The sequence below is a fragment of the Vanessa atalanta genome, chromosome 2 (assembly GCF_905147765.1).
Source record: "Vanessa atalanta chromosome 2, ilVanAtal1.2, whole genome shotgun sequence".
Classification (NCBI taxonomy): domain Eukaryota; kingdom Metazoa; phylum Arthropoda; class Insecta; order Lepidoptera; family Nymphalidae; genus Vanessa; species Vanessa atalanta.
Genome location: NC_061872.1, coordinates 9,331,124 through 9,356,329, shown reverse-complemented (window position 1 = coordinate 9,356,329; position 25,206 = coordinate 9,331,124). Strand labels below are relative to the sequence as shown.

The following is a 25,206-nucleotide window of genomic DNA, read 5'->3' as shown; positions in this document are numbered from 1 at the left end:
ATTGCCTGACATAAAGTTGCCTCCTGCGGGAACAACAAACTGGACATGACTGTTACTAAGTTTGCCTTGCAGTAGCTTCAGAGTAATAAAGCAGTTATTATCAAAGAAAATGTTCTGTTGCAAATGTGAATTAAATAAGGTAAATGTTACTTAAACTCATATCATCATTTTGTATGATAAAATTGTTAACCGTTAACCCATATATTAGTTACAAGCTTTCTTGGCACCGAAAAACCTTAAAATAGGTCTGTAAGTAATTCGTAGTCATCAGTTATAAATGTGTTTTTTTTAAATAGCCCGAAATGACCCTTTGAGCTGTTGAGCGTTAAAATAAGCAATAATAAAATTATAATTGTTTATACTTGTTCTAGATCGATTGTTTTTTTATAATTGAAATGATACTTCGTAACCGCTTGTCCAAATACAACTTTACGTGACATTCTACAACAGATTCGAATTCAAGTAAATAACTACTTTCAAGAATTTGGCAAAGTTACAAGCCGACTTATGCGGCTTTCAAGTACTGACCGAAGATCTCGTTTGATAAAGAGCAACACGGAATGTTCGAATGTTGGAGTGAGTTCTTCATTCACAGCTATCACAATTAATGAAATATATAATGTATTAAATTGTATATAGTAAAACTATTGATACGTACATTATGTTTGTTTTGATTACGTTTCGTCTTGTATAATATTTATTAGAAAGAGAGGCTTCTAAGAATGGTACTGCTTACTTATAGATAGAACTGATTGTTGCTAAAATCATGTTTCTTTAATGGGTCGATTCGGTTTAGTAAATAAACCAGTAGGACCTTATTTATAAATTGTACGTTTAAATCCTCGAAAATACCACTTATACGGAGGGCGCAGCGGAAGTAATATACAAATACAATCCTGCTATTCGTAAAAACTTAAAAAGATAGAACTTAGAGTGTCTCATACAAACTATTTCAAAAGGCAATAGGTCCGTGGTAAACGACACGTTTGGGATGTCGGACGTTTACCCGGTCTACCCAAGTTTAGAATGACGTTGAGCCAGTGAAGTTGTTATTTTGTTACCCTCCGATATCTCTCGTGGACTCTCCAATCCGTGTCGAGGGTTTTTAGTACATGCGCTAAACTCGGTTGCTCCCAAGTGGTTCGGGTATCTTTACGAAGATTTCCCCAGCCTCAAAAAAGGTATGTAATGATAACTATACAATTGCTTTACCTGTTTTGCACTTTTTCGACAATATTTGCCTAACAGCTGAATATCCTATATTGTTAAGGAGCATATATATCGAAATGACCACAGATAAGTCCCATAATCACGTCAAAATAAAATTTGATGAACGGTAAACGGTAACATCATTTTAAGATAATAATGACAGCATAATTTAACTCTATAGAGCTATTATGTAAAAGCAAATTCATAGCACACCGCAGAATACGATTGTATAATGCTGACTTTGATAGTTAAAATAATATCTAAATGGTACGTGCATCAAAAACAAGTATACCTTTAAGTCAGTTTTCAGTATTTCATGTTTAAGAAACGTGAAATTTTAAGGTTCTTACTGAATAATTCTACTGCTACTGTTACTACTAATTCTGCTGTACTGTGTACTACTATTTGTTCTGGTTTGAAGGGTGAGGGAGCCAATGTAACAAGAGTCATCAGGAACTTAACATCTTAGCTCCCAAGGTTGGTGGCTACTTACCATCAGGTGGCTCATTTGCCCGTCTGCCTACTTAATACACAAAAAATAAGGAACATTTTTGACGTTCTTTATTTGAAATATCGCTTTTGTAATTTAACTGACATAAGACATGTATTAAGAAACTTTGCTAGCTCACGAAGTTGTTCTATCACACAATATTTGTAAGTGGGAGAACTTCAGTTCTTCGGTTACATAGAAGCAGTTTGCGTGTGTTCATACAAATATGTTTTACCTACATAGAGTAATAGGAACATGATTCTAAAAGGGGTACAAACATTTATCATTTCTACAAAATTGATTCGCAAATATGAACTGGGCGTCAATTCCACGAACAAAATATAACTTTTTCGAATCAAAACATCCTTGCGGTTCAGCTGTTTTCCTATTCTACGAACACGACGATCCAGTTGCGGTTCAGTCGAAGTAAGATCGATATATGATCGAAATCGTATCATATTTTATATAAATAAGTCGAATTTACTTTGTGGTAGGGCTTTGTGTACGCCCGTACTAATAAAATCGAATGATATAAAATTATAGTTATAATCATTTTTGTTTATGTTGTAATAGCAAAGTACAAATTTTATTTTTCACAATTTAATTTAATAACTACTGATTTCAAAATATTAAATTTTTAAATAAAATATATATATTTTTTAATTTAATTGGTCTTTTTCAAAATTTTAAGATAAATATTTTAATAATATAAGGTAATGACCTATAATTTTGCACTAATAAACATATTTTAAACTTCAACACATTAATCTTAAATTACTGTTAGACGTTATAACTTTTTAATTTCAAAATCCACGATAAAAATACAACTAGAAATATGTTTTACCGCAGTAGTAAGAAAACGTCCCAGCCACTGTTAAATACTAATTTCGTGATGCATTTCATGTTTTAAAATATTAGAAAATAAATAATATAAAATTTTCAAACGTCAAACTAAATACGAAATCTTAAAATAATTTTCTGTTATTTATTTTTCATCTTAAAAATATTGGTATATTTATTGTGTATTAACTATTGTACTACACAGTGATTCTATAATAAAAAAATTTAAATAATAATCAAATTAAAACATAAAATACGTAATGTTTTATTATACGTCAGATGTATAGCTTCAGAAGTACTGTTATTAAGCATGTCGGTGACGCTAACACATGATATTTCATTAATCCAAAAAGCGTCTAACGCGCATAGGAGACAGCCGTTGCACATGCGCCTGTAATGAGCATGTCGGTGACGCGAACCTATAGGATTTTCCCCTACCAAAAAGTGCTTATTTGACCAATAGTCGAAGTTGGATCGGAATAGAATCGGTAACGTAACATAATCGTTATATGTCAGTAGAAATAATTTACATAATTAATAATATTATCAAAACATGTAATAACATTCTAATATAACAATGCTTCCAACTTATATATATATAAAATACTTCGAAAAACAAGGCTCGAACGCTTAAAACCTTTCTCTTCACGACTATTCGTCAATATTCAAAGCTCGATTTAACGGAACGTTTTATCGCAACGTAAAACAAACAACAAAAGTAATTGAATTTCAAGTCGCCATCTAGAACTTTCTGAAGTGGTCCGAGCTTAAATACCAAGTGCCTTAGAAATTGCCGCTTCTAAATTAATAGTTGGATGTGTCTTTACATAATGAACATCAAGGTCTGTCTAAATTATTTTAAATTAATCATTATGTAACCGATTCGGATATTATAAAAAAAATATGAACATATAAAAAACAATTGAATACATCCACACGTTTTTACATATAGTTAAGTTAACACTTCCCACTATTCATTTGTTTTATTTTTGTATTAAGGTCTGATTTGCACTTAGTTGTATCTTATGCCAAACATAGTGGTGGCTAGCCTTATTGAAATAGTTTATTTTAATATATAAAAAGTATTAAAAGATATTGATCATGTGGTATATTATTACTCCTATTTTAATAATTTTAATTATAGTGTATGTTTTTATAGGTATATTTTACAAATCGGCAAAAGTCGTGGAATATTATTTTAAATATATTATTAGCTTTTCAGTTTTGTTGTTTAATTCATTCATTTTATTGCCATTATTTTTGTGGAACGGGAAAAATGTGAAGAACACAAAGTAAGTATTTGTATTGTGTAATTTATTACTTGGCTATTTCAAACATTGTATTTATTTTTTTATTGTTTTAAAATTGTATTTTGAATATTTGCCGTACAAATCGTTATTTAAGAATGTTTCAAAATGGTACAAATTACATCACATATAATTTCTTTGTTATTTTTTTGGGCTATTTTGTTTTTATAATGGTAGAACCTTTGTTTTCGACTTGACCGATTCTTGTTCGATAAGTTCTCGCTTTGCTATGCGTAACTTAATAATAATTATCGAGCAAATTTTACATGATTTAACGCCTAGACTATAATTTATTGTTTGTAAATAACTGTGTAGGAGTTTTCAAAAGAATTAGAAATGCATCAATCAGTGCATACCTCTAAAATAAGTTGATAAAAAAGACAGTATTCAATGCCATTAAAATTTAACGAATTTATGTTTTTAAAAATTTTATTTTAGTCATATATGTCATCTTATATGTATCGTATTTGTAATAGAAGGAATGTTCAGAATCTAAAGTTGAAGATATGACTTCGAATGATGTACAATTAATCGTTTTTATGTTGAATTTATAGGAACATTTTAACTTAATAGCTCCCCCAAACCTGAGTATGTGTTAGTATTTGCTTGAAAATGTTAGAATCAAACCAAAGATCTATTATAAAAAAAGTAGCCTTTGTTAATCTGACTTAAACGAACACAGTCTGACTTAAAGTAACAACTACGTGGGTACAATATAACTCTAGAGCAACATACATATATAAAATGACTCTCGGTCAAAGCGGTGGATGAAAGACAAAAAAAAACACTCGATACACTTTAACATTTACAATATATGATTATTAATTAAGTAATATTTGACACGTATTTAATTTTCTTTAATTATCTATGTCCAGAAATTCTTGTGAAGTATTCTTGACACTTAACCGATAACGATTATGATTCTGATCAGAACGATAGTTTAGAGTTGTGACTTCTTATTGGTTGGTTAGTATAAAAAGAGCTTTTCTTGCTATTTGAAATATTTCAGAACAGGACTCTCTTCAGTATGTTTTTAATAAATTAGCAGCACAGCGGCGGCATATTCTATTTATAATAGTATCCTATGTATTATTTCGCACATTGTATAAACACAGAATTAAAGTATCTTTAAACACCAAATAATTTGCCAGTTGCCCTCTTCGCAACGTCCAAACATCTTTCCTTGGACAAGGTATTCACTTCTAAAGTCCCGCAGATACTTGTAGCTTTGTCAATAAACAAATTTAAATCAAGATATCTTGCCGTTCTTCTCGCTACGATAGAACTAGTAAAATTGTAACTTAGAGCATATACTTATATGCGAAAGTGAATTTGTTTATCTGTTTGTTTTGAATTTGTTTATCTGTTTGTTTTGAATTTGTTTATCTATTTTTTTTTTAATTATCCACAATGCATGAAATGGTATTCTACTGAACGGCCAAAAACGAATTAATTTTTGTCATCATTGAAATAAACTGATAAAGACCAATACAGAATTCGTGTCGTGGATTTCATTGTAATAAACCACAATGCGTTGAAGTAATTAAGAAAAGCGTTGATGAAACCACGATACGGCGAACAGGGTTGTTAATTGTCGCGCGTTGACATTGCAAGTGAGTGAGTGAATTTGAGTAAAATTGTGTTATCCGTTTCGAAAGCTGTTAGGATATAAAATACTTCAACATTGAGTTACGCAGTCATTATGTAGGGTCAGAAAAACAACAATTTTTTTTTTAGAATACTATTCATATAAACAAAAAATAATAAAATTATAGGCAAATATAAAAATTAGCTTTACTTAATAATAAAGTTATGGTTTTCATTATAAAGTTATCGTTTTCATTAATAAGGGTCCCAATGATATTCATTAATCATGTAATGATTTCATAGCATCATACACTCCTAGCATCTTTTTCCTTTCCAAGCATTTCTAATGTACACTAAATATAATTGATTTGTAAAAGTACAATAAAGTAAGAGTCTGTAAATGCCTCACAACTGTGGGCCTCTTCTCCATTTGAGAAAGAGGTACGATTGGGAGAAATTATTATCTATTTAACATAAATACATCCAGGTGACATAAAATAAGAGCAGACGGACAAACATACTAATCCTAATTAAGTGGATTGACGTTTGAGGACAACAAACAACAATCCGAAAACTATGTATATCAATTTTATAAATCAGTTTTTTGTCATAAACAATTATGGATAATTTTTTACTCAATATTCACACGAGCTTAAAGGTTTAATTATAATTATAATATATATTTTGTAATATTCACATGCGTAATTTTTAAGTATGTTTTCATTTATACTTAACCTTGCGTGTGATACGGAGTCCAAACGGAATACTACGGATTTAAGAACAATTAAGCTTAACGAAATTTTCTCACCAAATATAATCACGTGTCGAATGAAACTTTTGGGCAAATTTGTTCATAATTATAAAATTGAGCCAAATTAATTGATTTGCTTGAGCCAAATATTGTTACTAGTAGTTAAAATATTTAGCTATAAATGTCGCTCTATCTCGTGAGCTCGCTCTACATTGTACAACACGCCCCGCTTATATTTTATCAAAGCACTAATTATCTACATAAAAAAACCGTTTAAAAATAAAATGGTTGTTATTTTGATAAGGATTAAACTTTGGGATAATTAAACTCTTCCCACTAGTATTCCCCCTTTCCAAACATAAAATGTGTTAATGTAGGTCTTTTATAAAAGACAAACAAAACCACATACAGTCCGCTTTAATATATTGGGTATCTATTGTAGTTTTGGCAGCAGTTGTATCTTTTGGTATATATTACAAACATACTACATAGTCTATATTCGTGCTGAAACCACATTATATAGTAGTGAATATAGTAGCGTGAAAGTAGGAAAAACAAATAAACAAAACTTACCTCTTTATAATACGTTACCCGTCCACTTTGCTGGAAAAAGGGGGAAAGATCAACGGAATTAGAAAAAAAAATGTCTACGATAAATTGTTACGATATATATGTAACTATTTAGTGTATATATAAACAGTAACTAAACATTGAAATAAAACTAGTTTTTAACGGATTTAATCGCGTATATTAATTATTTTAACAGTCTGCCCGTGACCACGAACACTGCAAAGTGCTCGAAACGTCGGAATATTAAAATAATTAATATACGCGATTAAATCCGTTAAAAACTAGTTTTATTTCAATGTGTAATAATCGCGAAAATCTAAGACAACAGTAACTAAACAGTTTTAACTTTGTTTATATATTTAGTATAGGAATGGGTTTTTTTGTAATTTTAAGTTTTAATACTTATTAATTATTTAATTCGCTTGTCCTCAGTATACTGGCACGCGCATCTTGGTTCATAACAGATTTCATAAATATTAAATGGCACCTAAGGAACTTTGAATTCGTTTCCGAAGACAAAGAAGCTGTCGTTTTATTAAACCACCAATCTGTGGTGGACTTATTATGTACGTTATGTTTATCTGCATGTGTGGATGTGTGTGATATCGTAGACTTAAAAAAATATATATCTTTGATTTACAGGCTTGGAAATTATATGGCAAGCTTGGGGTAAAGCAACGTGTGTTTCAAAAAAGGAAGTTTTGTATTATTTTCCATTAGGGTTGGCCTTGTATTGGATGGATATTATCTTCATAGACAGAAGAAAACCTACGGATGCGGTAAAAATTTTACAGATGAAGGCGAAAAAGTTTTTTCAGAATAAGGTATATTCCAGGTGACACATTGTGATAAAGATGACATGAAAATAATAGTCATGACTGATGGCAGTATTGAATGTTCTGGAAATTCAATTTTTTTTTTTTAATTACTTTAAAAGCATAGTTATGATCCTATTCTTTCGACCTATTGTACCTTACTAGCATAAGGCCATAAATTCTACAAAAGAATTATTATTTATTTGAAATTTGATTATGGTCTGGATAAATAAAACTATATAGAGGTTGTTTTCTACAAATAATATGATAAATAAAACAAAAATACCAACAATTTAATTAACTTGTAAAAAGCGAGTTTTTCCTAAATAATAAAAATCTTGTTTTTTTCAGACTAAAATTGTAATCTTTCCAGAAGGTAAAAGAAATAACAATTTCACAAAGCTCCTGCCATTTAAGAAAGGCGCCTTTAACATGGCTGTAGAAAATCAAGTACCCATAATTCCAATCGTGATTTCGCGGTATTATTTTATAAATAACAAAAAGTATATTTTCAATCGTGGTAAGAAATGTATATGTAATATTTATAATAATAACATAAGTGTGACAATATAAATTAAAGATCTCTTTACCTCTTGTGATTAGGTCATGTCATAGTGCAATGTCTGGAGCCAGTGTCCACCGAGGGTTTGACAAAGGATGATGTGCCGGACCTTATAGATCGGGTTCACAGTAATATGGAGAGAGTTTTCAAGGAAATATCGGAGGAGTTAATGAGTACCTTACCTTCAGACTACCCTTTAGAAACATTGAACTGAAGTATCCAGAGGACAAAGATTAATTAAATCTAAAATCGTTGATAATAAGAAAATAATTGTATTCCTTGTCTTTCAATTCATATCAATTTTAGGTATTGTTTGAAAAAAACATTTGCTTGTTTCTTTGTGAAAAGTATTTATAAAAAGGAAACATTCTGAAAAGAATAATTTCAATGAATAAATGTTCAATGGTTACTTACAAACGTCGTTTTATTTCTTTTAGTTTCATTTTTTAATCAATAAACGGATACCGATGCTTATATGGTAGATCGTTGAACGGTAATATTCCATATATTTTTTTGTTAGAAACTTATTCTGTCTCTTGGTCGAGATTATAACATATTGAACATAATTTAGATGGTCTTAATAAACTTTATATCAAAATAATGTTTTTAATGTATCCTTACAACGTTTCTACAATTCTACTATCTATTGATAATTGACTTCATGCTGAGCGCAAAAATTGCTACATATCTTGACTTTCCATGATCTATCATAAAATAAGGCCTTACTTAAAAGAAAAGGAACTAAACAAAATTAAGTAGTGTGGCGGGCGAACATTTATGCTGCCTGATAAGTAGTGCCTTTCGCTTTTAAATACACAGACTGCAAGAACCACTGATTTCAACCTATGTATTACCGACTTTGGGATCCCATGATCCGAGAAGATATATCCCTTACACTCAGAAACTTAATCAATAGAGTTAATCTTAGCATGATAAAAATGAGTATTTATTGGACGATTAAATTATACGGAAAGTTTCTCTGTTTAAATAAACGGATTTGATTCTCTTGTTTATTGATCTTCTTTTTATTTTATTTTTTTATAGTTTCGGATTTATCTATTTACACACATCTTTTATCCCAATTTTATCACAGAGAAACATAATTCCACCCAGAAGCTGCAAGTTTAAAAGTGACGACATCAGTGCCCGAACTGGGCTATCAGTTGCAGACAACTATGCAGTAGTAGTATCACTGACAAAGCAACGTGGAATACGTTGCTTAAGTTAAGAGTAACTTTATAAGAAAAATATTCTTTTTTTTTTTTATATATTTTAAAAGATTTTTTAGGAATGACTACAACTTATGACAGGTTTTAGTTTGATTTAATTTCATTGTAAGCTAGTTATTCATCTGAATTTGGCGCCATTTTGGCGATAAAACCTATTTTAAATGAAATTTTTAATATCATATAGTAGTAATAGTTCAGTTAGAATGTTTACGTTTTCATTTTTTTTCTTATACAGCCGTAGTACCGCTCTCTAAGCTGCCAGTTTTTGTTAAATCGTAATAATTTAGTAAATTACTATTCAGATTCCTCTTTAATTTTTTGCGCTTTTAAAAGCTGGAGCTCTTCAAAATGAGACTATAGCCGATTTTTTATATATAGCCATCGTCCCATAATCACTGGGACAAAAATGGGCTTTTGCTATTAATATATGTAATAATATTAAAATATGTAAATTATAAGTATAAAATAATAATTATTTATTTTATGATGAGAACATATAAAAAATTATTAATTTTTTTATAGTCCTGTAAATCTCCACGATGATAGTTTTAAGAGTATTTTAATGAAACAAAATGGAAATTTGGATAACTATGATTAAATTGCAAAAAAAAGTCGACCACTGGTTTTAAATTTTATGGTGAGGCTTATTTAACCGAGCTACATGATAATTTACGATTAATTTTGGTTAACATAGTGCGTCCTATGTCTATGTAGAGTCGAGATAGCCCAGTGGTTAGAACGCGTGCATCTTAACCGATGATTTCGGGTTCAAATCAAGGCAGGCACCACTGAAATTTCATGTGCTTAATTTGTGTTTATAATTCATCTCGTGCTCGGCGGTGAAGGAAAACATCGTGAGGAAACCTGCATGTGTCTAATTTCAACGAAAATCTGCCACATGTGTATTCCGCCAACCCGCATTGGAGCAGCGTGGTGGTATATGCTCCAAAACCCTTCTCCTCAAAGGAGAGGAGGCCTTTATCCCAGCAGTGGGACATTTACGGGCTGCTAATGCTAATGCTAATAGTGCGTCCTGTAGAATTAGTGCGTCGGAAAGGTCATTAATGCGGGACGTCAATCGACATCGAAATGCAAGTGTGCAATTGACGTGCATCTACAGAGACTAATCAAAACAGGTTCGTTCAAGTCTATGAAGAGGGAGATTGCTTGCGCCACAATTGATTTCAAATTATCGGACATCGTTCAGACGGATTATGTTAAGAAACCACCACCAATCGTATATTTTCTTTTTCTGTTTTTATTTGTGCCACTTGTAAAATATGCATATCAAGTTGAAGACACCGGTTCGTGACCGATCACCGAAGTTAAACAGCATCCGGCCGGTCTAGTTCAAGAATAGATAAAAAATGATACGCTGTTATACAAATATAATGACATTTCAATTATAACACAAAGCTTAACTTTAGTAATTTTATAAATGTAGATGGAATACTGCACTCCTCGTAGGAACGGAATGTATACACATCAACATCGTCTAGGGATATTTTGTATAAAGTTCTTAAACTCAAAAAATCCTGGCCAGTTTTAAAATATTTTAATGCAAGACTACTTTGTAAACCTTTTTGGACGATTCTAAATTTGAATTTGAAAAAAATAAATAAAAACAAAATATTTACGCGGCATAATGGTAGCGAAATCCGAAAGTTTCGTTTACGTATTGTAATTTTGAGATATTTTTTTGTGTAAAATTTAAGTTTTATAACAATTTATCGATTAATTTCGAGTTAAACCTATTGTGTGCATCATGCAGCGGCGCCATTTAACGAGAGAAGAAATGTTAAGGGCAGTAGGCATGCTCCAAGCTGGGGCTACTCAACGGAGTATTGCTGAGGAGATTGGAACAAGACAAAACGTTATATCTAGGTTATGGTCACGCTACCGTGCTACTGGTGAAGTGGCCAAAAGACATCCAGGTGGGAAGCGCATAACCACTCAATGTAAAGACCGATATTTGCAAGTTGCCGCGAAAAGAGAACCAAATGTTACGGCATTGCAGTTGGTTCAGAGGCTCCAGTCAGAGGACCAGTTGTTCGTGAGTGACCAAACTGTAAGGAGAAGGCTGCATGAAGCTAACCTTCATGCTCGCAGACCGCTTCGTACTCCAGCACTACGCCTAGGAAATCGTGGGCGACGACTAGAGTGGGCTCGTGTACATTTGCTCTGGGAAGCTAACCAGTGGTCTGTAGTACTGTTTACCGATGAGTCCCGGTTCGGTTTTCATCCCGATACACGTAGAGTACGTGTTTGGCGTGTCCCTGGTCGTTATAGCCGTCTGCAACATCTTAGGGAAGTCCATTCATACCACGGCGGGATAATTATGGTTTTGGCGGGAATTCGTCATGGTGGAAGAACAGACCTCGTTTGGATCAGAAACACCATGACGGCTGAAAAATACCGTAACGAGGTGCTAGTGCTGATAATTTACCCCCATAGACTACAAATGGGCCAAGAATTCACGCTCATGCACGATAACGCCCGTCCGCACACAGCGAGAGTGGTGACGAGATGGTTGCAGGAACAAGACGTATCGGTCTTAGGCTGGCCCGCTCAATCACCTGACCTAAACCCCATAGAGCACGCGTGGGACATGCTCCAAAGAAGGGCTTTGAGGAATTTCCCTGCAAATATTGTGACGGAAGAGCAACTTTTTTGGCATCTTAGTCGGACCTGGGACAATATACCGCAGCAAGACTTGGATAACTTAATCCAAAGTATGAAAAATCGTTGCAGGACCGTTGTAAATGTGATGGGTGGTTTTTCAGACTACTGATTTTTCATATAACTGTTAAAAACAATAACTTTTCTATATTTTTCACATTTTCTTGAGTCAAACATTAATTGTTAGTTTTACCATTATTTTACGTTTTTTCTTTATTTAAGTATAAAATTGTTTAGGCAAAATAATAAGGTTTTTTTTTATTCTGGAGTATAGTCAGATAAATGGGCTTTATAAAAATGTAAACATGTTGCACGTTATCTTTAATAAATTTTGAAATAATTGAGTAAATTCAAAATATCCCTAGAAAGTGTTGATGTTTGTATATGAAAATTAATTTATTAGTAATATAACTTATTCGACTGAATTTTTTTTTCCATATTATATACATATTTTAAGAGACGCGTAAATTTATGTATAGGTTTTTTTGAAATAATCGGTATTCAAAAAAATATTTAAGTATACTCGAAATTATTACACATAAGGTTTAAAACCCCATTGACGTATTTCTTATTACTTGTATATTTAAACTAGTTATGTACTGTGTGTGTATTATTTATACGACTTTATTTATTTTACGCTAATTAACAACAACAATATTTAATGGGAATATATATATCTATATATATATATACACATATATTATAAATGTACATATATACATACATATAAATTGAAGTAAATGATAGAATTATTTAATAGTTATTAAATAAATTCAACTATTTTTATTTTATCTCACTGGAAAAACGAGAGTAGAAGAGAGTAGAGAGAGAAAGTGGGGGAGTATGTGTGACTCAACGGCGCCCAGGTCGCCGAGCCGCTAGGCCGCCAGGCCGCCGTGCGCCACGGATCACCAGAATACCCACTAAAAAACCAGCTGTACCCTCTTAGTCTATTCGGCGGCCACCACGGGATCCCTTTCGCATGCTACTATGACGTAATAAGTTCAACGTAATTCTACTTTACTTTACTAGTTTCCATATTATAACACATCTAAAATAATAACCCGAAATAATGTAATTTAGTATACTTCGTTTCAGCTATTCTCTGGCAGAGTGAATTTAGAATATTATATGAATCTACTGGGCAGTAAACTCTTTCAAACACGTTCTAGATAAATTATGATCAATTCAATTCACATTTTAAACGAATTTAGAGAGTAAAGAAAATATTACAAGTAATCACTGTTTTACCAAAAACGCGTTACAATAATTTAATTTATTATTAGATCACATCACGCAAAGTTAGCAACAATGTATTGTTGTCCTTAGTTCTCTCAAGAACTTCTAATTAATGTATACGAGTATATTGATAATAGATTAGATAATTAAATACGCGTTCAAACTTGTTTGTTTTGATTTATTAATGGAAAAGGAAATGATGATGGCGGCCGTTACTTAGTATAACCCTCGTCACCCGCACATTGCCTTTGCCATTGGGCTGTCGCGCAATTCGTTCGTTTTAGTTCGTTCAATTTCGGCGTTTAATAGAAACAATCAGCCAAGATTTGTGTGCCGAAAGGTGTTGTTTTCGGTCGAACGCCACATCGGAGTAGCTATTTACTAGTGTCGAATATTCGAAGAACAAGGTGAAAATATCTTCACTGTAGTTAACGGCCAAAACTCATCCTTAACGGCATTTGATCCATCAATCCGAGAGTTAGGTAGTGTTTGCCATTCTTTACCTCCTCTTCCATGATGATGGCATGTTGGTATGGCTATACCTTGTTAGCAATAAGCAGTTCCGAACTCAATGCGAATTGTGGCGTACGTAAACTTGTATCCGTAACCAAGTTCGTATTGCACGGCACTAATAATTTTTAACAATATTCAAGTGTTATTTTTAAGAATCGTACTATAGTATTGTATATACAGAACCGCGAATACCACAGCAATAATAAGAATTCGTTGTTTAATTTTATAATATTGCCAGATTGAAAAATATTAACTGTCAAATAATTAATTATTCATTATTACATTAGTTATGATTATTTTGTTAAATATTTTTCCCATTGCAATGTGATTATACATAATTATGCGTAGCGTTGGATTTAATTAGGAGATCAAACAGATAGCTACGGACTTATGAACATTACATTCAAATTAACTATTTTATTACGCAAACAAAATTAATGAGTACAGTTGAATTTTTTTTAAGGTTGCGTATTAATATTTAAATATGGTAACTAAAGTTGTTATATTTAATTGGTTCTGCTTCATAATTTACAAATAAGAGAAATATCACTTATCAAGAGAACATTGAAACTATAGGTCCGATTGAGATTTAAATTAATTACTCCATTTCTGACGTAGAATCTCACTAAAACTGGTTTTTTGGTACTTGAAAGTGGAGGACAAAGTCGGGACAAGTCGATAGTAGTTGAATATTTCTCTATAACTCAGCAACATAAAACATCAAGACACGTTGTTAAATATTTAATGGCAGTTAAGCAAACCTGAAATCGTCTTCAAAGACAGACCGTTACCATATTATACAAGCAATATGCATTGGATGTAATAGGTGTAATGAAGTGATTGCGTGAGTATACGTGTGTGTGTTTTTACATATGTATGTGTACAGTTGTAGTATCGTAAGAAATTCTTAGTGGGATATTATATATTAGAAATCGGTTATGTTAACATTCTCGTGTTTTGGAAAGCCGTTGCTTCTGCGCCTAGACTATTTCCGTTTGTGTCAGATATAACGTCCTCCCCGGATATATCTATTCCGGTTTATTGAGTAAGGGAACATAGACTCCACGTGAGATTGAGCACATACTTGTGCACAATAATATATTTTAATTGGTTACTCGCTCTTAAAAATGGCCGCCGAAGTCAGAACCGGTTAGATGGACATAATTATTATCAGTGTTCATACAATCTAAAAAAAACATGTTTTGGTTGCCTCGTGTATACGATACGATACGATGTACGCTTTCGTCGATAAAGTACGTTCGTGATACAACACTGTATAAAATATGTCAAATGAGTATATTTCTCAAACATTTTTTATCGGACAAACAATTGGTAATAGTGATTATTGTTTTGTCGATGACGACAAATCAGTTGAGTATGTAGGTATATATGTTATGATTGATAATTAAACATAGCTGATATTAATCTAATTTATCGTAACGAGTTCTTAATCGTTTTCAAATTAGATATATCGACTGGACTTGGATATATAACTGGAAAATAATTTTCACATTGCTAATTCCAAATCAAATTTAAGGGCGCGAGAATGAATAGTTAAAAAAAAGAGCCTATTTTTCTTACAAACTTTAGTACAATAATAATAATTTGGTATTACATGTCTTATTAAAAATATTGTATTTAAGCCGTTTAGTTAACATAATTTTAGATGAGTAAACATTTCTTTTTCCTTGTAATATTTTTGTATATTTTGAGCACAAGATACTATATATTATATAGATAACTTACTCAATCTAAATTTTCTTAGGACAGGTAACCTTAAAAAAAATCTTAAGGAGTTCTTAAAATGTTGTGGGTACACAAAAATTAAACAACTTGACTTTTCGCCTAAGCTAGTTTACTTGATCCCTTGATTTAAACTTCAGCTGTAACATACCTACAAACGAATTCTATTTTATTTTAGTGTGGCAATAACGCTTATCTATCAACTCATTCTAAAATCAGTGTTCACAAGAAGCAGTCTTTTAAATTTCTAAAGTAATTATTTTCTAAAATTTTAATTTTAAATTCAACTTTAGAAGTGTATAAAATGTGGGATAAAATTATTTCTAGTTTCGTTATTATGGTTATAGCGTTTGTTTTTAAAGATAAATTATACAAACCGGCAAAAGTCGTTCAGTATTATTATAAACATTATGTTAATTTTTTCTTTATGTTTTTCAATTCATTGATTCTAATGCCATTATTTATGTGGAACGGAAAACACGTGAAAAACGCCCTGTAAGTACTTGTATTTTATTTATCTCACCAATTCGACGACAACATTTAAAATTTAAAGAGAAATTACGCACATTTACTATAAAGAAATAATCTTGAAAGAAGAATAATAAATGTAAAAATGGTAGTTCCATAGTGTATATATATATCAAGTATAACCCAAACATGTCGCTTTCTCCACTAATGTGAAGGAAATAAGAAAATACTATAATATTTATTATTTATAAGAAATTGTATCACAAAAATCCATCATGATTTAAAAATGAATAAAAACATTTAACAACAATATTTATAAATAATTTAAAAACTTATTATTGACAGCTTAATTTTATAAGAAAATAATAAAAGAATAAAGATAAATGCGAAAATTTTAATCACGCTCGTGTTTAAGGAGCAGAATGTATTCTATGAATTGAATCTGAGATGTAGTATAACAAGCTAGAAATATCAATTCTTAACATAAATAATCGTCACGTAACACGACAATATTACTTAAAAATATTCTTTGAAAACTTGTCCCGTGGGCAAATACAACTGAAAATAGAAGTCAGGTCATTAAAAAAAACATTGCACTGGATAATGACGACTGTATCATTTCCCGTGACCACAAAAACATAAACATAAATTAGTAATTTCAAAGATTTGAATTTACTAAAACCAAAGTTACACATAAATTAAGATCCTTTTCGAGTTAAAAAAAGCGTTACGATATGTACCATAATGTATAGCACACACATATTATTACCATGCAAAGTTATACTAAATCCACATTAATACAATGAAGCTGAAGAGGTTGTTTGAACGTGCTCATCTCTGGATAGATATTACGTGTATATCACGCTTTGACCCGTGAGGACGGAGCTCTAACTCTTTTACTTAGTGTTAGAGTTTTGTGCAAGCCTGTCTGGGTAGGTTACCACGCAGCATATTCAATTAATAAATTTAATAAGAAAATTAAGAGGTTTAAAGCCCTGTTTTATTGGCTCACTAGTGACAGGGCTGGCTTACTCTTTATGCAATGAATTGGAATTGCGATTCATAGGGGAAATACTGCATTCTTGTAAACATTCCAAGCGGTCTAATTTGTGCAATATTTTTTATCTTTATTTATTAAATATAGTATAGAAAAAGACGGTTGGATTTTATTTATTTATTGTATTTTCCGCGTATCTTTATTGTGATAGTATTCGCAGTAGGAGTAGTCAAAAAAGAATCCCAATAATTAATTAAATAATATCATCACATGGAAGATGCTCATTGATTTATTTATTATTTTAGACAAAGGAATAGTCCAGTCATTATACAAACAAAAATGGCCAAAAAATGCAAATGAACCTACAAGGGAGGACTTAGAAAAACTTAACTTGAATTTTGTCATTTATATACATTTTCATTCGTATGAAATGTATATATAAGTATATTCGTATAATGACTGGATATAGTCCAGTCATTATACGAATATACAGCGAATAGAATATATAGCGAAACTATGTTTTATGTGACACTAAATTTATTGAGAGATTTTAAAAAAACGAATAACAATAAGAGAACTAAATTATATAAATAATAAATATTATACATAGAATGTTGAAAATGTACGAACTTAGGTAAATATCAACTGAAAGGTAATAGATCTACTAGAATCAACTGAATTATTTAGTATCACTATTGATGGTAAATTTCAATCCAGCCCTCATATAAAATGGATAGGGTAGTAGGCACAACTCTGAAGCATTAAAAAAAATAGACTCATTATTATCGATAGTATGTATGTAACTAAGTCATGTACATATTAATTATAACAAAACATACGCAATGGAACATATAGTTGGCGCGTATTAAGTTATACACATTTAGATAGTATAGGTGTATATGTGTGGAAAATACAATAATATTGTCGTTTTATTTTCTTTTATGAAACACTGTCATATGTCACAATACTAAGTTTTTTTTTTTAAATATCTTAATTGAAATGAATTCAAATATACTTTTCATTCACAAAAATATAAAAAAAAGGTTATACTCATAAGTATAGTTTCAATAATATTAACAGCCCGAAATTTCCCACTGCTGGGCTAAGGCCTCCTCTCTCTTTTAGAATTTTTGGAGCATATTCCACCACGCTGCTCCAATGCGGTTTGGTGGATACACATGTGGCAGCATTTCGTTCAAATTAGACACATGCAGGTTTCCTCACGATGTTTTTCTTCACAGTCGAGCTGAGATGAATTATAAACACAAATTAAGCACATGAAAATTCAGCGGTGCTTGCTTGGGTTCGAATCCGCAATCATCGGTTAAGATGCACGCGTTCTAACCACCGGGTCGTCTTGGCTCTTAAATATAGTTCATTTATAATATTTCATTATAAAATTAATATAAATATAATTATAATTATATAATAATAATTATACGTAACCTTGGATACAATCAAATAGGTAATTATGGAATTACGAACATGTAAATTTAAAAATTTAATTACGTAATAAATTATTAAATTACGTAAATTTACATTTCCCTTGTACAATCTTTCCTGGATACATAATTGTTGAATTATTTAATTCATCAAGTGTAACTGCTATCAACTTGTATATATTTTAAAAACTTATATTTAAACATGCAATGTAAGTATGTACCGGGTGAAATCTTGCAACTCAATTTAGAAGCAGATATCTTTAATGTTTAATTACTAAAAAGTTAAAATAAATTGAAAGTAAAAAAAAAGCCATGACGACTGGTATAAAAAGGGAACTGCGCTAAAAATAAAAATAAATGAACTTGTACACTAAATCTTTTACTGTTAACTTGCAACGTAATTTCTCGGAATTCTTCGTAATTACTTAGTTTGAAAATTCGAATACATAAAATTATCCACATCAAATTATTTAATTTACCTATTTATCTACACAAGTAAATCTTGCGACAAGTTTTTATATCTTATAAATGTCAAATGTGTTATTCCAACGTTTTAAGTTAACAGTCTGATGTTTTAGTGTAAGAGTTTATTTTTTTTATTGTTAGAGCAGTTCCATTTTTATATCACTCGCTATGATTTTTACTGATATCTTCAACGGATAACGTCATATTTCAGGTAATTTACATAAAACCTGAAATTTCGTCTCGTAGTTTTTGACAGGGCTGGATTTAGAGGTCTGGAGGCCCTGAAGTAACAAAGGAGCGGAGGGCCATTATATTATTTTACAAAAAAGATTTGAACATTATTTTACAATTTTCTTTCTGTCAGATAGGTTTTTCAATAATTTACATATTATGACGTTTCTTTTTGTTCTTCTTTTTGTAAGTGTCAGTAACTTTTAAAATAGCAATTCATAAACTTCAAAATATATTCCATACTTAAATACCTATGTTTTCTTAAATATCTATTGTATTGGCCTCTTTCTTGTAGGAGCCACGGGCTAGTGCCAAGCTTGTTCTCCCCTAAATCCAGCCATGGTTCTTCAGATTATAGCGTTAAGACAGACAGACATACAGACAGACGAGGCAGAGGTCATTGAATTATCTTAAGCTAAAAACCTCCGAATCTCGTCGTATCTTCGGTTAGGCATGACAAAGAAAGTTTCCTCTTTTATTAGTATATAATATAATGAGAATTGGTACTTTACTAATGATTGATTCATCTCTTTGTCCTCAGCCTTATGTCAGAGGTATCGAAATACGTAACAAAGTTGTTAAATGTTACATGGGAACTAAGAAACCCTGAGATCGTTTCCGAAGACAGGGCGGCTGTCATTATATTAAACCATCAGTCTTCATTAGATCTACTAGGTGTGTACAACTGTGTATGTGTGATCAGTTTTAGTTTTATGACCAATAAAAACTATTGTAATTTGCAGGATTGTGCAATTTTTGGTACGCCTGGCAAAAAGTATCATGTGTTATTAAGAAAGAATTTATATATTATTTTCCATTCGGATTGGGATTGTATCTGATGGATGCGATTTTCGTCGACAGGAGAAACCCTAAGGATGCGCATAGGATTTTGCAGGAGAAATCTAAAAGCAGACTTCAGGAGAAGGTATATAACAAATTATATTTATATTGAGAGCCCTAAAAATATATTTCCACCTGAAAAGCAAATTGATGGCGATGATGACATTTCTGCAAATTTTTATTCATTTTTATTTGAATGGAATGGTAATAATATATAGGTAGGCGGGCGGGCAAATGGACTAAAGGTAAGTGGTCACCACCGTCCATAGAAATTTGCCGTCGTAAGAAATTTTAATAATTCCTTACATCTCTAATGCGAACTGTATTATTATGTCCTTTGTGCCTGTAGGTACACTGGCTCACTCACTCTTCAAATCGGAACTTAACAATACAAAGTGTTGTAGCTTGGCGGTAGAACTTAAGATGAGTGGGTTGTAACCTACCCAGACGGGCTTGCCCAAAGCCTTAACACCAAGTAATTATTCAGTCAGTGAAATGTTGATCCTTTTAGCTAATGTGGGCTACATTGAGCTTGAACATAGTAACAACTAACGAACTGTTTATTTAATTTACAGATAAAAATATTAATCTTTCCCGAAGGAAGAAGAAGTAGCGATTTCACGAAGTTACTCCCATTTAAGAAAGGTGCCTTTAACATTGCTGTAGGAGCTCAAGTTCCCATCATTCCGGTTGTGATTTCGCGGTATTATTTCATAAATAACAAAAAGCATATTTTTAATGGGGGTAAGAATATATTTCTTTATTCATTTATTTTATTAAAATTTATAGTTAATATTGTTTACATTTTTTTAATCTTGTGTTTAGGCCATGCAATAGCGCAATGTCTGGAACCAGTGTCGACGAAGGGATTGACTATGGATGATGTGCCGGACCTTATAGATAGGGTTCACAGTCAAATGGAGAGAGTTTTCAAGGAATTGTCAAACGAGGTAATAAGCTCCTTACCTCCAGACTACTCGCTGGAAACACTGAACTGAATAATAACTGCACCAAAAAAAGTAAGCAAGGCTTTTTTTTCTCATATAATATAGAGAACATTGTTAAAATAGACAGTATGTGATTTGTTAACAATCACTGTTAGAAATAAAAGATATAAGTAATTTATTTTTTGTTTCCTTAAATAACCTTCCAACGCTTACGAAGACTGAACGACTATAATTAACAATTTTTCTCTAAAAGTAATTCCGCCTTTTCTTGGTAGAGATGAAAATAATACGCTTATAGAATATTCTTTTAAAAATAATAATAATATATAAATTATCTGTTTAGTTTAAATGGATTGCTAAAAGGCCTTCTTTAATATTTGTTGGGATGTAACTTAGTTTAGTCGCAAGATTCGATTCCCGTCGATATTTAAATTTGGAAATAAAATCTTAACTAATATTACGAATACAAAAATTTGTTATTTGGTTTGTTACGCTTTCATGCCTTATTTACTTATCAGATTATTATTAAATTGAACATACACTTTCGAGTATATATTGTCATGTGTATAGAAAAGGACATACCTAACAAAACTCACACCTACAAGCGAGCGAAGGCACTGGCAGCAACTAGTTTTAAATAAAGTATTACCTTAATAATATATTTTTCTGTCATTATTTTTTGTACATTTATTTCATTTAGTATGTACTAGCAATTATTTGACAATATTGGCTATGTAAAAAGACCAAAATTTGGAATTAAATTTGGAAGTCACGTGATAATAAATACTTTGTGATGTTTTGAGCACCGTTTATAAAATGCATTTATTTTATTGTATTATAAGTTATCGAAATACTATTTTTGTATTATGAAGACTAATCTACACATGAATAATTAAACATTACCGAATTTGGTCGGTTTATGTTAGCGTACCGGTTCTCTAAAGAAGGATTACTGTTGCACGGCTTAGTGAAGTTAGTACAGCGGCTTAAGATATACATACGTATACATAGGTACGTATGGCTTATTATGACCTAACAGCTAACGTCTGCTTAACAAGCCGAAGAGGGAGCACTTGTTTCAGCATCTTATTAAAATTATGTAGTTCAAAGTCTAAAAGTATTTTTTAATAGTTTTATTGGTATTATATCCAAATGTATATGGTTTAGCAATGATGTTTGGCCAGTGTAATTAAATGTGCATAAATTCATCATCAGTGCCTCGGTGCGTTTGATCCAGTAAGGTCCTCAGTATGAAAAAATCTGTGGCATTTTTTGCCCTAAAGTCTCTGTCCTTCAGAGCCCAAGGCGACCCTGACTATTAGGTAACTAGGTTAAGATAATTGTACTTAACACAAACCTTTCGCACGATCCCTGTGGATTAGAATGGAGATTTATTGTTATTATTATGGAAGAAAGACAGAGGGGTTAATGGTTAGCTTTATGGTAACTAACCTTCGCCTTTATATAATAGCTTATTCTTTCCTCAATTCAACTTTAAGATAATATAGTTATCCTGGGTTATGTGGATTTCTTACCAACTAAAATCACTACGATGGTCGTCTTACTCGTGTCGATATGATGCATCCCTGTTCGATCCCGTGCTGTGCTCCGCTTGTGGCTTTGCAGAGTTCTTCTCGGGCTTCACGCAATTCATCTGAATTGATGTCAAACTTTTGAAGGGATGATTTTGCTACCTTAGTTCATTTAGATCTTATTTTACTTTATTTCAAAAACATCATAAATGTGTTTAATTAAACTACTACATCATATTATATGTAATATAAAGAAAAAATGTTTATTTATATGTAGGGGGTAATGTCGTAAGGGAAAACTACATTATTCCTGAGTGAGATTATAAATTAATATCAAATCGTTTTTGATATTAATAAATTTCGCCCGTGCAAATCGTTAAACTCTACAACGTATACAACAAAGTCACCTACCGCCGCCCGTGCGCTTAGATTGCTTAAACTAGGGAACGTAAATTAAAACACAAGTGAATTTTATGGCAGCTTTCATCAATTAATAAACCCAGAGATTCATCAGACAAGGTCGATTGTTTTTTTTATGTGTGTTTTTTTTTATGTGTCTTCAATCTAGAATTTGTATCTATACCGTTATTGTACCCGTGTGAAGCCGGGACGGGTAGCTTGTATCTATTACTATAAATAAAGACTAGGAAAAAGGTCTTTAAATGAGGTTTGGACTTTCTTTCGACTCCTCAATATGTTTTCTTAACCGTCAAGCACGATATCAAATGTAAATACAAATTTAGCAATTGAAAAGTGGAGCTAAGCCGGCTTTGAAGTAGTAACCTTCATAAAATTCACTTAATCTAGCCATATAAACTATGACTTTGATTTTACTACGCCCGGCTAATATTTCTGACTCTTATGAAAACTCTTTGAAGGCAGTATTTAGATAAAGAAAATAATAATTATATATTTGAATTAAATCTGTTCAGCAAATACTCGGAGGCAGATGCTATTGGTCTCTAGTGCATGTTTCCGAGCGACTTCCGACTCGAGCTTGGCAGACATTAATGGAAAACTTATCTCGCAACATTTTTATTAGTTTTGTCGGCACATGTTTTTTTGTTAATAAAATCAAAGCAAAATTGTTGTCATATCCGCTTTTTAAATGACTTGCTAAATATCACATCCTGTTTGAGGTTTGTTTGTATGCTGTATAAACATCGGTATCGGAATATTTCTCTGGAGAGAGCGTTATTAATCGATCTCATATTCGTAATTGTTATTGCTTGATGATATTCATAATTGATGATTCTGATAATAAAAATAGAATAATATTTTGAATATAATACCGCCCCGTTGTTCCAGTGACTATCTTATAAAGCCACAGATCTGGAGGTCTATGATTCACTGTGGGCCGGGAAAATTTTTCAGAGGACATCTTAATGATATTGCAGTCGGGTAAATGGGCTATCTAATGGTATGTGGTCACGACCGCCCATAAACAATGGCGCTGTAAGAACCAAGATGTTATGTCCCTTGTGTTTGTTACTGACACTGACGAAAGTGTAACTAATACTGGCTCACCCACCCTTCAAACCGGAACACAGTAATACTGAGTACTGCTATTTGGCGGTAGAATATCGGATGAGTGGGTGGTACCTACCTAGACTAGCTAGGTGTATCACCGAGTCACTTTTTTTTGGTGAAATGTCTTCAGAAGCAGCCCGGTCTCTAGACAAATTATATCTAAAATAGAATTAATCAAATATCAAGGACAATAAAACTTCTCGACATATAAAATAATGCGTTTGATTTACCCTCAAAGTATTTTTTATATATATGTATATAACTTTTTGTTCGTTCATGACTGAACTCCTCCTATACGGCTGGATCAATTTTGATTATTCGTATATTTAAGTAGATCTGTCGGAGGTTTAGACAGGACCCGCTAAGTGGCACTGCGATTGGAGTCCAGGGAAGAATAAGATATATGTTAAGATATTAATCAAAGTTGTTGCTGTTGTTATACTGGTAAAGATACGACATTACTCTCACTTAAAACATTTACAATTCTTTTTTGTGAACATAATTTGCAACTGTTGTTACTGTTGTTGTACTCGCGTACTGGCCAGTAACATTGCATCACTCTGCGAAAATGCGAAAAAGAAAAAAAAAGACCATATATTGCATTTATATATTAAATTCTCGGATTAATTTAAGTTATTGGGCCACCCTAACGCTAATAAATCATCTGCTTGACCAACTATACGCTTCACTTTTTAAACATACATTTCAAGCATATAATATCAGTAACTTCATAAATTTAAAGTTTAGCTGCACGTGTAATTCGAACTTCTACATCGAGCCCGAAGTTTAATGCACGGACTCTAGGTGCATCTCTAGAGCAAAAACCTTATAACTTGCCTCGCTAGAGCCTTTGAGAAAATGGTTGCTAAGGCTTAGAGTGGATTATTCAATTTATTTTTACTTATACTTTATCAGTCAGATATAGTGTTATGTATGTATTTGACAGCCTCGTTAGTGTAGACGGGCTAGATATAGAATATGCCACAGATATCGAGATTTTGGGTTCAAATCGCAGGTCAGGCTTATAAAAAGTTATTAGATTTTTTTGTTGAAAAAATTCTCAGCTACAATCCAAAGTTTGGTGGATGAAAGTGTGTTTTTATGGTATAGGTAGACGGACGACAAATGGACTACTGATAGTAAGTGGTCACCACCCTCACCACCGCCCATGGAAAATGGTGCTGAAAGAAATATTAACAATTCATTACATCGCCAACGTA

General features: G+C 31.9%; 2 protein-coding genes across 3 annotated transcripts; both read left to right on the top strand.

Moving 5' to 3' along the window:
• Positions 1 to 7,288: 7,288 nt before the first annotated feature.
• LOC125074872 (1-acyl-sn-glycerol-3-phosphate acyltransferase alpha-like) lies at positions 7,289 to 8,347 on the top strand. Its single transcript, XM_047686334.1, has 4 exons — positions 7,289 to 7,320; positions 7,397 to 7,578; positions 7,921 to 8,089; positions 8,173 to 8,347. The coding sequence occupies exons 2-4, from the start codon at positions 7,492 to 7,494 to the stop codon at positions 8,343 to 8,345; spliced, it is 429 nt and encodes a 142-aa protein (XP_047542290.1). The 5' UTR covers positions 7,289 to 7,320; positions 7,397 to 7,491; the 3' UTR covers positions 8,346 to 8,347.
• Positions 8,348 to 13,575: 5,228 nt separating this feature from the next.
• On the top strand, positions 13,576 to 21,102 carry LOC125072833 (1-acyl-sn-glycerol-3-phosphate acyltransferase beta-like). Of its 2 annotated transcripts, none has more exons than XM_047683558.1 (5): positions 13,576 to 13,685; positions 19,679 to 19,812; positions 19,881 to 20,062; positions 20,553 to 20,721; positions 20,803 to 21,102. In XM_047683558.1, the coding sequence occupies exons 2-5, from the start codon at positions 19,683 to 19,685 to the stop codon at positions 20,973 to 20,975; spliced, it is 654 nt and encodes a 217-aa protein (XP_047539514.1). In that variant the 5' UTR covers positions 13,576 to 13,685; positions 19,679 to 19,682; the 3' UTR covers positions 20,976 to 21,102. The 2 variants fall into 2 exon arrangements, with proteins under 2 accessions (XP_047539514.1, XP_047539506.1); XM_047683550.1 differs by lacking the exon at positions 13,576 to 13,685 and adding an exon at positions 15,655 to 16,029.
• Positions 21,103 to 25,206: the final 4,104 nt, after the last annotated feature.